The following is a 16317-nucleotide window of genomic DNA, read 5'->3' as shown; positions in this document are numbered from 1 at the left end:
TTTTTTTTTTTAAGATTTTCTTGCAAATTTTGAAGAGAAATTTGATATTGGCAAGATGTACCCTTCGAAAAGAATATTTTATAATATATATATATATATATATATATATATATATATTATAAATTATAATATTATAATTATATTTTATTAAATATTATTAAATATAATTTATATATTTATTTTTTAAATATAATAAAATATTATTAAATATAATATCATAATTAATATTTAATATAATCAAATTTTAAATAAATTTGTTGAGAAAGAGAATTAATGAGATTGGAGACATTAAAATGAAATTACAGGAAATTAAAAAGATTCATTCATTTTTATTTTAAACAATTTAAGGAATTAAATTTTTTTATTTTAAATAATTTAAACAAATTATAATATCAACAATCATATAAGCAAAAAGATATGAATATATATAGATAACAATAAATCTTATATAATTGAATTTGCTCATCAATCAAAAATATAAATCTTTTTTTACATTGAAACATACATATCGTCTTTAAATATTTTCTAAGCGTATATATTAGTGTATATATAAGCGTAATATTGTATATAATAATATTAATCTCTAATATTCACCAATTATAATAAATTTAATAAATTTTTTTTTTTCGTTTTTCGTTCAAAGAATGAATTCGAAGTCTCTGTATCTGCAATTAATTTGATTATATCGTAATGACAACATAATGGACAAGAGGCAACGGATACACGTTCATAGGAGCGGAAGTCAAGTACACACAATCAGGATCGGAAGTAATTCCAGTGGCCGAACTCTGTGATGGTATTGTTAGTCGATCTGCTGAATAATAATTGACATTCGGTATATTTACACTGTCACGATCGCAAAGTGTCAATATCTTTCCGGATGGAATGGAAACGTCACTCGGTAGCTTTAACTCCGTGACATGGTGTTCGTTCAGTATTTGCCGTGAATCTATGCCCGTGACTTCATCGTCGTTCCAAAGGTATATAATACGTAATGTAAAGATAAATTCAAATAAATCTGTTTTTCTTAAAATGTTCGATAAAAATTTGTTGTGAAATTTCTATTCTGTATTCAAACTTCATATTGGTGATATGAGATATGAGATAAGAATCTATTTAAAAAAAAAATGAAGTGTACTTTACCATTTACTGGAATTTTATTCAAATTAATTTTAGAAATAATTTTAAAGTACCCGATTTAATGGGAAATGATATGGGAAAAGAGGAAAATCGTTTCTCGTCTAATTCTTGTAATTTCTTATTACGGTCTTAATTAATTAAGGAAATTAATTAAGGAAATTATTACATATCACACGAATTTATAACAATAATATTAATTTTTCGTATATCGTAAAATTTCATCGTCTCATTTTTTTTTTTTTTTTCTCAACAGAAAATGGGCTGTGCACCAAGCAGATCATCGTGCAGGAAGGGTGGTATTCGATTAATGACCACGAGGCTTACTTTCACCAAAGGTCAGCTGTGCAACCTGAACACATATTTCCGTAAACTGGTCGACGAGGCTGAAAACGGTGAATAATTTCGATAAGCTTTATTTTTTCTTTTCGATTCGACAATAACAATATATATTGTTCGAATTCACATGATAATCATAAGATTTTTCAATGTTAAGTGTGTTCAATCACAGACGTTTCTAACGCTTTTGCGATCGAAGCTACCGTGGAAAAATTGGTTCAACGTTTAATGCGGGGTGCAAGCAATCTCGATCGAAGATTCTCGTCCATGTTCCTCGTTTCGTTGAACGAGCCACGACGTATAAAGGTAAATTGGCGGTGAGATCAAAAATTGCTGGTAAATCACACGTAATAATAACGGTGGAATCGAAAAATTAGAGAAATATCCGCGTGGCATCTCATATTTTTCAAGTCTTCTTCTTTCTTTTTTTTTTCTTTTCCCTTACCCAGCGACTCAGGTTCGAGTATCTTTTACGGATAGATGCATTATCGGCCTCGAGTTCAAATCCCGAACAAGAATTCGCTTCGAGCGTGCGCGTCGAGGAAGATGCATCTTTACCAGGCTTTATTCATTTAAAGATACTTGGGACAGGTGTTAAGGAAATTTGGAGGGAATATATAGACGTTGCAGGAAGGCTGAGAAGGGATCTGATAAAAGCGAGATTGGCAAATTTATTAGCCACATCTATCAAAGGTATTTTCCATTCTTGAATAAATTATTTAAAGGATGTGTATGTACATACTTGTACATTCCATAAGAAACTTTTATGGAATGTGATCTGGAATCTCGAACGTGGGATAGATTAAATAGAGAAAAACATCGTTGTTTCAGATACCACCATTGATACGGAAGATGACAGAATTTGCGTTTCGCCTGGTCAAGTAGTAGACGCCGATATCCTCGATAAAATATTGAAGCAGCCAGATCATTGCCGGATATTCTACGGGCCAGGTAACAACGTTTCACATTTATTATATAACAAATGTTTTAATTTCACCAGTTTAAATTCCAACTTGAATAAAATTCAAAGTTTTAAAAGAATTTTAAAACGTTACTCCACTCTTTATCTTTTTTTTCTTTTTCCTTTTTCCTCCGTTAACAAACACCACTCTACTTCTTTTGGAATCTCTCGAAACAGAGACGAAACTCTGTTCATCCACTCCTCAATTCTTCGTTTCGCGCCCTCAACGTAATACATTTTAGTTTGACTTCAACGTGTCTCCAAACCGTTTCAACCATTCCCTTTCTCTCTTCTCTCTCATCCCTCTTACTTTCTTCTTACCCTTTCTTCTTATCCCTTTGTACATAACCCAATATACTCCGAGTAACTTGGTTATTCGATGTACATACTTGGTAGTTCAACAAATCAGTTCAACAAAGCAAGAGATTGCATAACGACTGTAGAGAACTTTAGAAAAGACGATGATCTTGTACAACGATCAACCTAATCTCAAAATAATAAAATAATTTTTTTGGCAACAGTCCTTCAAATAACCGTATCGGGATATTTCCAGGTATTTTGGACGAATCGTTGCCGTGGAGGCGTGATCGAGTGGCCATGATCGAAGACAGCGAAGGGATATTGGTCAGAATCGGCGTGGACGGCGCCAAATCTCGCGAGGTCGAGGTTAGATTGTTAATCGGGATCGGTTTGTCCTCGTGGCCCTGTTTAACGGATTATCCTCAACGAATACCCCTCTATCATTGCGATGCTCTCCTTCATTACACCGCAGCACAAACCGTGAGTGTGGAATATTGATAATTGTGCACTTTTATTCTCTTATTTTCTTCCTTCACGACCGATTCATCGCGATCGATCGATTCTCGTTCATCGATTCCCGATTATCGGTTGTCTCGCTCCAATTCTCGAATATATACACGCGAGTGTATATCGAAAAGTGAAGTTTATCGACTCTCTCTCTCTCTCTCTCTATTTCACGAGCATGCGTCACGTAATTAGAGCATCGATTAATCTTATTGTATCGGTATTGTAGATAAACGATTATTAAAAAGAAAAGGGAGAGAGAACGCTTTCCATCGTTGGTGAAAAAAAACGTGGCCGTGAGAACCGCGTAAATTTCTTTGAACGAGATGGTGCAACTTGTTCGAGTGCACTTGTTTCCAATATGCGGAATCCGGTTTCCCTTATCCGCGAAAAGTCTCGAGAGCTCTCGTAAAATTCTGTTTCACACTTTTCATCCCTAGATAAGTATTGCAACAACCATATACCGCCGCTCTTTCATTATCCCTGGCCACGTTCGAAATACGATCTATAGTGTTCCAATCGTATAATGTATACAAGCCACGATACACACACGATGAGTAAACGAGAGTCGCGCGAAACATCCATTTGCGCGTGAATCCTCGAAGGAGAAGCACGAAGACTCGATTTTTCGTGTCGTGGGCCAACGTTTCAATTTGTATTCTTCCCTAAAAGGGGACAGATTCGTCCGTTTCGCGTCATCTGTTTGTCGCCTGTTTGTTCCAGGGTATGTACGCGGTGGCCGTTGGCCCGTGTACCGGTGCACGCTGCGAGAACCGAGCAACCCTCTGGAGGGTACGTGTCCCGGCAGCCGAGAAAATTATGAGCCAGCACTACGCCTCCGACAGCGTGCCTTCCCTCACCGAATCCGTGCTCCTCGAAATTTTGTACGAGTTACGGGAAGGGCGCAGTTCGAATTTATCGACGAAACCGAAGGTGATTCGCCCTTGGAAATTAATTTTTAAGCATCGAGCACGTTCAGTTTGAATTTCTTCGCGATTCAGAGATCTTCCACTTCCTCCTCGATGGATTTTATTCGAACGTCGTATCGTTTGTTTCCTTTTGCCCCTCACTGTCACCGGTGTCTGACAACACCTCTTGGAAATATCCCGTCGAGGAGTTTTCCAAGTTCCTTGACATTCTCATCTATGGGAATATTAGGCGCGCATCGAATGATTTTTCACATGACAATAATTCACAACGTGCATCTACGTCGCGAATACAAAACACACACAACTCTCTTCCCTTTTTCTTCTTTCGTTCCCTTTCGTTCCAGAGATTTCATCCCGACGATCGATGGAAAACAATCCCCTTCGAACTCGCGTTCGAGAATCGTCGAAATCTTGATAATATTCGAGCGCGATAAAAATTCATCTCGATCGAGGAAGGTTGGATATAATATATCGGTGAAAATTTTCTTAGGTGACGGGGGGAAACGGCGCACCATCGTCAGAAGTACGTTTACGAGTAGTTTCCAGACACATATTGAGAACCGTGCACCGTTGGAGGCTGGAAAGGGTAGGACCGGATCCGTTGACGAGCTGGGCGCCCGATACCCTCTCCCATCACGTTCTATTAGCGTTGGACGAGTTGGTCGCCGCTCTGAAATGCCAGAACTTGAGGTGTTACCTTTATCCGCGCTGCAACGTGATGCTACAATGCGCGAGAGGTTGGTAATTCAATTTGAGGGATGAAAAGGAAGCGTATTAGAAGGACGGAACCCCTTTCCTTCCCTTTCATTTTCCTCCCCCACTTTTCCTATCCATTCAATATCTCTTTCTTTTCTTTCCTTTCTTTTTTCCCCCTCTCCCCTTCGTTCATTTTTCGATACGATAAATACAATCAATAATCTCGGGAACGTGGACGACACGCGTGGAAACGAAACGAAACGTAATCGTCTGGTTTCCATGGAAATTCTTAATTAGTGAGGATAACGACACGTGCTATTATCGCGGCCGTTGAACGTATCGGCAATTTGTATGCATTCGTATAAGCTGTTTCGACGACGCGCCTCGATCGCATTGCCGTTTTTCATCCCGTTTCGACGCTCGTTTCATTTCGCGACACGCCTTGTATACATACATATATATATATATATATATATATATATATATATATATATATCGTACGATTGTTGTTGTTGCCATTTAATCGCAGCGCGATTTAATTAAGAAGAAATTGGAAAAAGTTTCGATACATACATTCCTGTTTTATTTGTCAAAGGTGGAATACCGTATCACGAAGAGTCTTACGCCTCCGATTGCCGTTCGTTGGAATCTTATTTGGAAACGCTTCATTCTTACTCCTTCTCGATAACGCGCAGCGTTGCCAGACCCCTCGAGCTTATGGAGAACGAACTTATCGTTAGATGGCGCGAGATCATCGCTTTGCCGCATGGAAGAGGATCGAGCAACGACGATTATCACGGATACAGCGAAAGGCAATTCGAGTATCTGACCATGATCGTGGGACAAACTTTGGCCGCTAGGGACTTTTTGTTACAGGTACGGAATTTCGATAATAGAGAGAGGAGAGAAAGAGAGAAGAGAAAGAGAGAGAATACTATACTTTCCACGTAGGACAATTCGGATAATCGCAGTTGCTATTCGAACTTGCCGGAACTATCGTATTGCGCCACGGAACAGGTGGAAAGTCTCGTGTTCCTGTTGAAGCTGATTTCGACGCAGGCTTGGGATCAGATTCACCTGGAAACGGAACGAAAGATGCGAATCCACGATCGTTACGCGGTGCCGAGGCGGAAGAGGCATTACAACACGACCAGTCAGTTCGATTACTCGATTGGACTTTTAATCGATGCCGTTAGAAATGATCGAGAAACTGTTAACACGGATTTGGAGTCGACGCCTGTGATGACCAAGATGCTTCTACATTGGCTACACTTCGGTAAGGATAAGAATAATTCTTTGATGGAACGATACTCGTTTCGATTAACTAAAAAATTTTGTTTCGTTTCGTTCAAGGCATGGAGAACGATCGAAAGATCCTCGAGCCTGTTCTACGTCCGTATTTGAACAATCTTTTCAACGGCACGCGCGAGCATGGTTGGTTGGCGACCTCCTGGAAGAGGAGGGAAGAACTTTACCGGGGCGAGATGGGATCATTGACGATGTTTTGCAAATCTGTTGTGACGGAGGAAATTACGCCCGGTAACGGGATCGTGGATTATCTGTCCAAGGGGTGGCGTTGGGCCGAAAATATGGCGAGGATGATCGAACGTTCGGGGAACTCTTTGCCCCTGATTTTCCTTCCCAGAGACAGAACGATTAAATTCGATCTAACGTTCGCGGGGAACAAAGGGCCCAGCTCGTTCTCAACTTGGAGCAAGGTTAGAAGTGTCAGCACGATCGCGAGGAGGAGAAGGAGGAGCATATATTCCAGAGCCAGCGAGTTATTCGATTACCTGACGGGATCGCAAAGAGCGTCTGACTACAATAATGGTAAGATAATGATGATAAAAAAAAAAAGAAAAAGAAAAAGAGAAAAGGAATTGCTAGCTAAAACTTGACACGATAAATTAGCGAACACAGCTTGCTTAAACAAACTTTACATTATTACGTTCCATTCGATGGAAACTTGTCGTTGTATTATTATGTACAAGTATAATAAGGTTGGATGTTTGAGTTTTAGAAAATTAATTAGATTCGCACTCCACCCCCTCCGAGTTCTTGTTTTCACGAGCAAATTTTAGTTTCCCTTGTTCGAAAATATCCGAGCTTCTTACGAATGAAGCAACATCGAGTGAAATTAATTATTTCCCAGTTGTGTATATATATATATATATATATATATATGGCGAGTATTTAGCCTGGCTGAGAATCGACGAGAAAAAAGCCAATACCGTAGTACGGTATCCGTACAAAAAAAAAAGGAAAATCCCAATGGCAAAATTTTTATCAATATTCGGCTTTCCCCGGAATGAAAGAGACTTTGTTCGTAAAATAATTAAAAAAAAAAAAAAAAAAAGAAAAAGAGAACGAACGAAAAATATCAATCTTCATTTTTTCCTTTCTTCTCTTTATTTCAACGAAAATTTTACGCGATGTTCACTTCTCATCGTCGATATCATTTAAACGCATATAACCACCACGAGTTGTTCGAAAATTATCCCAATTATATTATGAAAATCGTGGCATCGATATACTTTCACCAAGGCTACCGAGTATCCTATATATATATATATATAAATTTCTTCTTTTTTTTTTTTTACAAATCTATCTAGCCGCGATTGTGCACGGCTAAACGTGCTCGGCATTAAAAATTGAACGAGGAATGTTATTCAACCGGGGCGAGGCTAAACGCGCGGAAGTGACAAAGATTTACGTTGACGCGAGGAGCGGGGGAATATCATACGCGGGATGGAAATTCGAGGTGGAAATACCTCGTGCGATGGATGAACGGTTGAAGCCGGCCGGCACGGCAGAGGACGGGTATCGCGTTTTAAATCAACGTCCCCCGTTTCGATGACGTAGGCAAATTTCTGGCGCAACCGTTTTACGTAAGGCGAGGCGAGGCGTACGTGTACCGCCTACAGGAAGCCGAGCAAGCAAGATCAATATTTTTGTTAGGGTTTGCAGGACACACGGAATTGAGGGATGCCAGCCCTTTGACGTATGTCGCGTCGATGAGCAGATCCCGAACTCGACACCGCGGCCCCGGAGATCTAATCTCTGCCATCGTCTCCCTCGGTAAATTCAGGGTAAGTTTCCACCAAAACACTCTTTCCTCTCCCCCTCCTCTCCGTTTCTTCTCCTTTCCTTCGATCGAACATGTTTCAGAGATTATTGAATTCGGATTACGTCTTTATATTGAATATTATTTGTAATTTGAAAAAGATGAGATTAAAACGAGCGTACAATGATGATGTTGATCAACAATCAGACACATAAATTGACACATAAATCATCGATTATAGTTTCGGCTTGAATATATATATATATATATATATATATATATATATATATACAGATCCAGCTTCATAATATTTGTCCGTAATAATTTTCCAAAACTCGCATCCTCCTTCGCGTTTCCACTGTTTGCCCGAGGTTTGGAGTTTCGGCCCGGCTTTCATTCCGTGCCCGGCAAACGCGAGCCACCTTAATTACACACAGTTCGCGCAGTTTCATTAGATTAGACGAGCACGGATTTCCGGTGCACGGAAGGCAATTCCAGGACAGTAATTTCGCCCAATGCGTTGGGAACACGTTGGGGATCCACGACGTTGGATCGACGACGACAATAATATCGAGAGGCGGAACTCGAAGAAGTTCGCAAGACTTCGTTGCTCGAGTTCTGCCATTTCCGACGATCCGCTTCTTCCTTGACACGCCACCCATTACTCCCATTACTCTTATATCTATCCATGTGTATATATATATATAGGTTGAGTGGCAGTCGATTTAATAGCGACGCTGATAACCGTGTTAGGATCGACTAACTCCTTTAATCGCGATTAATCGCGTACGATATGAAAGGATTGATTGGATGAGACTCGAAGTCATGTACGCGAAAAATAAAAAAAAAAGATCTTGACATACGCGCGGGTGTGTGTATGTGTGTGTGGGTGTGTGATAGGGTGGAAAGAACGTTTATCTCCCTCCAGGAAACTTCTTTCTTGACAACGAGAATTAAACGTCGCTCACACGTCGCCGTTTAAGAGACCCGATCGTTCCTGCATCGTTCCTCTTTTCCGTTCGCATGAATCTCCGACGAATATAAATTGACTTTTAATCGGGGCGCAAATAAGCGTTAATGGGACGTGTGTATTAAATCACTCTTTTTTTTTATTTATTAAATATAAAACATTTTGGCCGTGGTAGCAGAAATCGGCAAATCGAGGAGAAATCGCGTACCATTTCGAGATACGCGGAATTAAAAATCCTTTTTTGTTTTATTATTTTTTTTTTCAGTAAGGAAAAACGCGTACAATTCATATTTTATGAATTTTATTCTTAACATGAAATAACAACGGTTATTTCGTTTTGTTTTTTGTGAAAAATAAAAAGGATTTAAAAAAAAAATAGTTTTGGAAATACGATTGAATTTTTTCGAAATAACTTTACAACATTGAATTAAATAATTATTATGTATGTATGTATAATGTATTAATTAAAGTTATAAAGAAATATATTATATATTAAAGTATTTTCGTATTTTCGTCTCGAAAATAATAGAAAAATTAATTATAAAATTCATTTTTGCCATGTGATATTTAATTTCGAATAATACTTTCTCCATTAACATTATTTTATTCGCACATTTATATTCGTATAGTTTTATAATAACAGGAGGAACGAGCGGAGCAAATACTTTATTAATTTTAAACGATAAAGTGAATTATCGAATATCATAGAGATTCGCAACAATTTCTTCGGGAGAAAGATTCTTTTTTAATTTTTCTTCGTATCTAACAATAACTCGATTACTATACAACACTGACAATTTAAAGATATACGAAACCATAAATTATATATATAAAAAAAAGGAAGAAATACTATAATAATCGGAAAAAGAATTTTCCACGAGAGAATTTATTCTGTGTACATTAACGCTGTTGTAATTGAAACCAGAGCAACATTTTTTTTATTACTTTTAATGTTGCGCTCGTTTAATATCTTTAATGAAGTTATTCGCTTATTCAAGCGTGTAGTAGCAATTGTTAATTAACTCAGACTTATTATTTCCGAGGGAGGAGGGAGGAAGGGCGAAGGTTCGAACGCCAAGATTAAGCTTGATTACAAGCGTAATCAAAGGATGTATTTAAAAAGATGGCCGTTTTTTTTTTTTACTAAGCGCGCTTCTTAATCTTCCGCGTAGAAGAACGACTTCCGTTTTTCTTGCATTTTCAACCGACAGTTTGAAATCCGGTTTAATGCTTCGGGAAAGCCGGGGACGAGAAACTGCGAAGTGAAACCTCGGTTTAAGGAGAGATCATAAAATCGGGTTGCGACGTTACTTCAAAGGATCGTGTTACCGTAATAACGACGAGAAGAGTTGCCACAACGATAGTACAAGAAGTAGGGAACGATGTTCTTGCAAAACGTGTACTTACTTACATGTGTACAGACAGTTTGATAAAAAAATAATCCTCTCGTTGGACATTTAATCATTTTTGAACAAGAATGATCGTTCAAGCTGTAATTTGATCTTCGATTTTATTTTTATCTTTTACGATAATATTCGAATATATTAAAAATATATAAATGTGTAAATTACTATAAAAGAAAATTATGGTATGACTTCTTGAGTCGAATTGGACAAAAAAGAAAATAAGAAAATATGAAGAATAAAATATAAAATATTTAGATGACAATTAATACGTGCTATTTTTATTTCAATATAATACATTGTCTTTCGCAATAAAAAATCAAGTTAACAATTTTCAATCAAGTCTAATAACTATATCGAATTAAAATATTTATAATTGAATCGATCCTATTACTATTACCAGAAACGTCATTTCCTTTTTACGTACAGAAAAATGGAAATAAAATTATCCGATAAAAAATAAATGGTATTCTACTACAATTGTTTCAATGGCGAAAATCAGAATAGAAGAATTTCGTTGAGGAATATATTTTAATAACAATAATAAAAACCGTAAAAATCAAATCATTGGATTCATCGAAATGACGATTCTTCTTCCCGTTCTTTCATCCAGGTGTCAATTAGTAAGAGCTTATCTCTTCTAAAAATCGAGGAACAGAAGGAATGCAAATTGGAGAACACGAACATTTAAAGTGGATTAAAATTTGTTTTTTTTTTTGACCATCCATTAAGAAAAATCGCTCAACCTTGGCTTCCCGAAACAGAACACCCGACGAGATTTCATCGGGATTCAAAGGGATTTTCTCGAAGGTTAGCGGACTCTTTGGATGGCCTTAAACGTTTCGGCATTCGTGGGAGGATCCAGTTAAACCAATCCTAATAGGTGTCAGCCAGGGTTCGGGCGGGGGTTGGACGTTAGGCCAATCCTCCCTTGTCGATATCTGTAAAGCGACGACCAAATTTTTCGTCAGCCACGATCCTGGGGATCCTATTTTCCTCGACTAACGCCGTTCACCGAGAAATTCTTCGATCCTCTTTTCCTCGGATGAAGTAACACCGAGCTAACTTGCCCACCCAACCCTTCGATCCTGCCTGCCAACCATATTTGCCACGGAAAATCTTTCCCTCTTTGTCTCTCTCCTTCCTCAATTGTCTTGGATTCGCGTGGATCTTCCATTCTGAAAAAAAAAAAAAAAAGAAAAAAAAGGAAATCGCACGAACGAAATTAAAAATTCAAATTCGTTGCAAACGGATGAAATAAGATGAAAAAGGACAATTTGATGATCGTATACTGAATCGATAAAACCATGTTCGATTTTCTCGCGTCGAACATGGCAGTTACAATTGGAATTTTCTTGTAGAGGTTTCTGAGACGATTGTTACTTACCCGATTAATGTTCTCATCGTTCCAGGTATCCGGGATGGCCGTTCTTTCGAACAAAATAAACGACGTTCGATTCTTTGCTCGTTCCCCGTCTGGTCTCCCGCGAGACAGTGGACTTCAGTAACGTGTTCAAACCTTTCCAAACTTCGTGCGACACAAAGCATTCCCCTGTCTTCGTCTCTTGCGCGAAACATTTCTCTCTCTTAAGAAAGAAAGATCTTGTTTTATTTTATTTTATTTTATTTCGATAATAATCGATTTAAAGAAGAAAAAAATATCATCATCGTTGGTTATTTCTTCGACTTTGCGCTATTGTTATCGCGGATAATAAGTTTCTCGAAAGAAAGAGATTTTATCGTGGGTGAAATGCGGAATCAGTTTTCTAATTGAATAAAACTTCGATGCTCGAAGAGAATCTCGATTTAACTTTGTTAAATTTCTGTTATAGATAGATAGAGGAAAACGAAAGAACGTTATCTTTTTTTTTATCTTTATAAATTTTTATATCTTTATTTGTCGAATAAACCTAAGGAAAATCGTGCGCTCTCGTTAATTTCATTTAATTTCCGCGTGTAAATATCGTTCCCTGGCGTAATTTTATCTCGAAAAAATTTCGATTCGAAGTTCAAGTCCTCCTCAACGGAATCCACTCCATCTGAAATCGAACTCCATAGTTCATCTTCGAGTAAGCAAGTTTATTTGCTAGGATCATTTGATTAGATTAGAATGGAACGGACAGGGGATTCGTCACGATTTTTCCTCGTATCTTTCCATTTTGATTTTGCCTCGAAAGACGAAGTAAAAAGACGATACGGGCTGCCATGTTCCTGGCATTCCGAATATGCATGTATTATATTTCCAGACCCACCAGAAAGCGAATAAAAAGGGAAAAAGTGAACGCGTATTTACTTTGCCCTCTCGCCCCGAGGAGTTGCCTCCTCCTCTCCTCGCCTCCATCCTCCATGTGCCAGCTAACTTTCTACTTAAGGAGCGATTCACTCCCCCTTATGCTTATGGAAAATGCGTTTTGCGCTTCGAAACTAAGTTTAATCCTGACTAAAACCCTCCAAACCCAATCTCTCCGTATCTTTCTCTCCTTCGCAGATTTCAGCGTGCTCGATTTATCAAATATTCCTTTCCCTCTCCCCCTTATTTCTTTTCAAACACCTTGCTGGACACCTTGCTTAGGTAAAAGAAGAGAAAAGAAACAGTTTCTCCTTTTTTATCTATCGTGTAAGTTTCTTTTTTCTCTAGAATAGAAGAATAGAAAGAGAGAAAGAGAGTTTTTTCCTGTCACAGGTCGTGCAAGAAGCGGCCGCCTTTTTGCCACGAGAGGAGCGGGTGGTCGTGTTGGACGCGGTGCAACGCGTGGCCAGAGAATTCTCTCGTCGCTCCTCGAGGAAGACCGGAAGCGTGTACACATCCGACTCGCCGAGACAGCTTTATAGACCGAGGTACGATTGACTCTAAGAAGATGCCAGTTTCGAAGCTTCATTAATGGCGCGCGGTTTTCCTTTGATTCATCTCCCCGACGCATAATAGATACGCTTTTGTTCGTCCCAGGCCGGAGACGGATCTCTTGGATTCACCCCCACGGCCATTATCGCCGGAAATAAGGGAGCGGCGAATCATCGCCGAGCATCAAAAGCAGCTCGAGAAGGAGATACAAGAAATGCACGACACTTTGAGACGCGACGCGTTGAGGAGGCAGTTTTCTTCTTGCAACACCTGGGACTCGAATTCGTTGTCCTCTTTCAACTCATCCATAGATTCCATAATGGGGACGATCACGCTAAGGAGATATCGCACTCCAATTTNTATATATATATATATATATATATATATATATATATAAATAAATTATTGTAATATATATTACATATTACATATCTTTTCTATTTTATTTTTATTCGGTCGATTTCGTGGCCTTCGAATATGATGCTATACGATAATTCGCAATTCATAATAAGAGTGTGTATATAAACAAGAGCGTACGCAGTTGGTTTCTTAGAAGAGTAGATTACGATAACGGTATGAAAACAACTTTTTCAATTTCAGGGAATTCGTCGGTTCGGTCGAGTTTACGCCAGAATCATAACACGGGCAAAGGTAAATTCAATACAGAGATGATCAGTCGAGAGGAGTCACCGACGTGGAGCACAACACGGAGCGCTCGAAGCAAGGAATTGGACTACGCCGAGTCGAAGAACGAAGACGAATTGCCATCTTGGGACGCGCTCGAGGCCACTCTGAATAGAAGGCTGTGTAATTACGGGGACGCCTTGCCGGAATCTTTGGAAACGGACGAAAGTGTTGGGGAAAAATTAGGGGAATAAACTACGGGGGAATAATTCCCCCGTAGACGCTCGGAAAATCACTTTTCACTCTCGACGAGACGAGTTTCATCCGAAAGTGTTAGGGAAAAAATAGAGAATAGAGTTTTAACATACGTTGCGCTCGAAATACGTCGCGTGTTCATCGATTGTGACGTGATATCCAAGCTGAAGCGAAACATCGATGAATAGTTCGCGACTCGACAATAGTTTGTCCGGTTTTTGAAAGTCGTCAAATAAATGTTTCGGGTATATTTAGTAGGAAGATGCTTGTATCAGAGCTTGTTCAAATCCGTCGATGAAACTCGTCGATGGGAAACTTAATTCTCGTAGACAACGAGCAACTTCACGCCTCGAAAGTGCTCTCGTTTACTCTCGTAAGTACGTAACGATTACACGATGACTGTAACCTCTCGTAAAACTAGATAGTGGAATTGGAACGTCGGTTTCAATTTTTAATCCAAGCTCGAAAATGATTCGCCTGATTCAGATTTCAACAATTTCTCTCCCTATCGAATTTTCCAAGTGATTTTTATTTCTCGTTGTATTTCGTTAATTAAAGAAACATCTATGCTTTGTATCTTTTTCGTATCTTTTTCGATTAACGTGGACCGATTTTAACAAATACAACGAAAGTAAAATTCACTGGCAATCTCCTTCCTTCCATCAATCTTCACCACCTACGGCTACTCCACGACCGTACATTTTTATTAAAGATCCCTTAATAAAGCTTTCCTTTCGTCTTTTTTCCTGACGCGAAATTTCTCTCCTAGTATTTTTATTTAACGCCCAAATTACGTCGTGCTCCTTGTTGTGTTGCGCAAAAAATATAACCTTGGATCATGTTTGGCAAAGATTATTTGCTCGCAATCACACGAATAGAATAATCTAGTTATTCATTTGTACGTTCAATTCGTTTATTCATAACCGCGATTCATTTTATTCGTTTACATTTACTTTTTTCGATTATCGTTTCGCCGGCGCATAAATCGGCAGCGCATTCAATTCAAGAAATTTTCTAAAACAGTTGTTTCGAAACGAGATTCGATATATACGGGAAAGTTCGGCTCGGTCAACGATTTAACGCGAATTTTGGAAAACGTGGATCGAGGGTAATTGGAAGTAGACAGACAGGGGTTCTCTATGAGGCCGCGTTTCGATTAACTAAATGTAAAAAAATATAGGTTTGCCAACGGCCACGTAATTGCCAATTAAACTCACTGGAATGAGCAACATTGTTCGAGCACTATCGATGAGCGATTGAGCTTCACCCACGTGAACTCTAATCGCGTGAAATTTCACTGGAAAAGCTTGAAACTTGTTTTATCACTCTCCATTCTCTTTTTTCCCATACTACACGATACTTTAAATATATAAATTAGATAATATATAATTTAGATAGAATACTACATAGATATACATATATATATATTTATAAATCTTGACCTCGAATAACTATAATCCCCCCCTCGCTTCCACAATATAACCTTCTCTACAATTAACTCCTAATTCGTTCCTCTTCTCCAGACCGCTTTCACAATTGGTGAATCGATCGATCGAGTGCGCAGCGTGACGAGAGCCGAGTACAAACAACTATGCGTTGGTCGTCCTCGATCGTCACAAGATCGGGGGAGGAGGGGGATGCATCGATTGAATTCGATAAGAAGAGAAGATAAGAAACGGAGCAGCTGGATGCTGGATGTTTGGCGGTCAAAGGGTAGCGGGAAGCTTAAGGAAGGAGGGCTGAAAAGAGGAAAGGGAACGAGATAGGAGAAAAATGGAAGCGGGAGCGCATCATCGTCGTCGTCGTCGTCGTCGTCGTCGTCGTCGTCCTCGTCGTAGTCCTGGAGGGTAGTATTGTAGGCGGGGAGGGGGTAGTGTTGGTTCGGCCGGGCTGCTTCCGTGTATTCCGGGGGTGGTTTTGGTGCGCGCGCGCACCGGGGTTGCGCCGTGGTTTCATCTCAGTTTCGCAGCCTCCCTTCCGCGGTCCGCATCAACTCTGTCGTCGCTGTCGGCACAGAGGTGTGTCGCCTCGGTGTCCGCGTTTTTCCGCGTTCCATCTCGCGTTCCATCCCCAGCGTTTTCCATTCTTTCGGATCGGGATTAAGATATTTCTTTTCGTTGGAGTGCGGAGGGGGGACTCGAGAAGTGAGAAATAAAAAAACACCTGTCTTCTATCCCGTGTGCGAACAACATTCACTATGTAACCGTGAGATAGGTGATCACGCGACCACCACTCGCAGGACGATGGTGCGCGATGCGGATCCAGGTCCCGACGCGTGTAACCTGGTAAGCGA

The 16317-nt window shown here is 39.3% G+C and overlaps 2 protein-coding genes and 1 long non-coding RNA gene across 4 annotated transcripts in view; 2 read left to right on the top strand and 1 right to left on the bottom strand.

Moving 5' to 3' along the window:
* Positions 1-1396: 1396 nt before the first annotated feature.
* On the top strand, positions 1397-14031 carry LOC122714376. The gene is made up of 14 exons (XM_043935665.1): positions 1397-1532; positions 1649-1782; positions 1926-2169; positions 2308-2427; positions 2991-3217; positions 3965-4174; positions 4661-4907; positions 5462-5742; positions 5818-6142; positions 6220-6696; positions 7825-7955; positions 12987-13141; positions 13251-13506; positions 13712-14031. The coding sequence occupies exons 1-14, from the start codon at positions 1397-1399 to the stop codon at positions 14021-14023; spliced, it is 3255 nt and encodes a 1084-aa protein (XP_043791600.1). The 3' UTR covers positions 14024-14031.
* LOC122714378 overlaps positions 10599-16317 on the bottom strand; it is a 32460-nt gene continuing 26741 nt past the window's right edge. The window contains exons 2-3 of the long non-coding RNA XR_006346633.1: positions 11691-11889; positions 10599-11481 (exon numbers count right to left, since the gene is read on the bottom strand). This is a non-coding gene — a long non-coding RNA (uncharacterized LOC122714378). The remainder of the gene's footprint in view (positions 11482-11690; positions 11890-16317) is intronic.
* LOC122714375 overlaps positions 16178-16317 on the top strand; it is a 59554-nt gene continuing 59414 nt past the window's right edge. For both annotated transcript variants that reach the window (XM_043935664.1, XM_043935663.1), the window contains exon 1: positions 16178-16309. The gene's annotated coding sequence lies outside the window, so the exon portion shown is untranslated. The remainder of the gene's footprint in view (positions 16310-16317) is intronic.

Source organism: Apis laboriosa, unplaced genomic scaffold (assembly GCF_014066325.1).
Source record: "Apis laboriosa isolate Shangri-la unplaced genomic scaffold, ASM1406632v1 scaffold29_cov151, whole genome shotgun sequence".
NCBI lineage: Eukaryota > Metazoa > Arthropoda > Insecta > Hymenoptera > Apidae > Apis > Apis laboriosa.
This window is presented reverse-complemented; position numbering and strand designations above follow the sequence as displayed.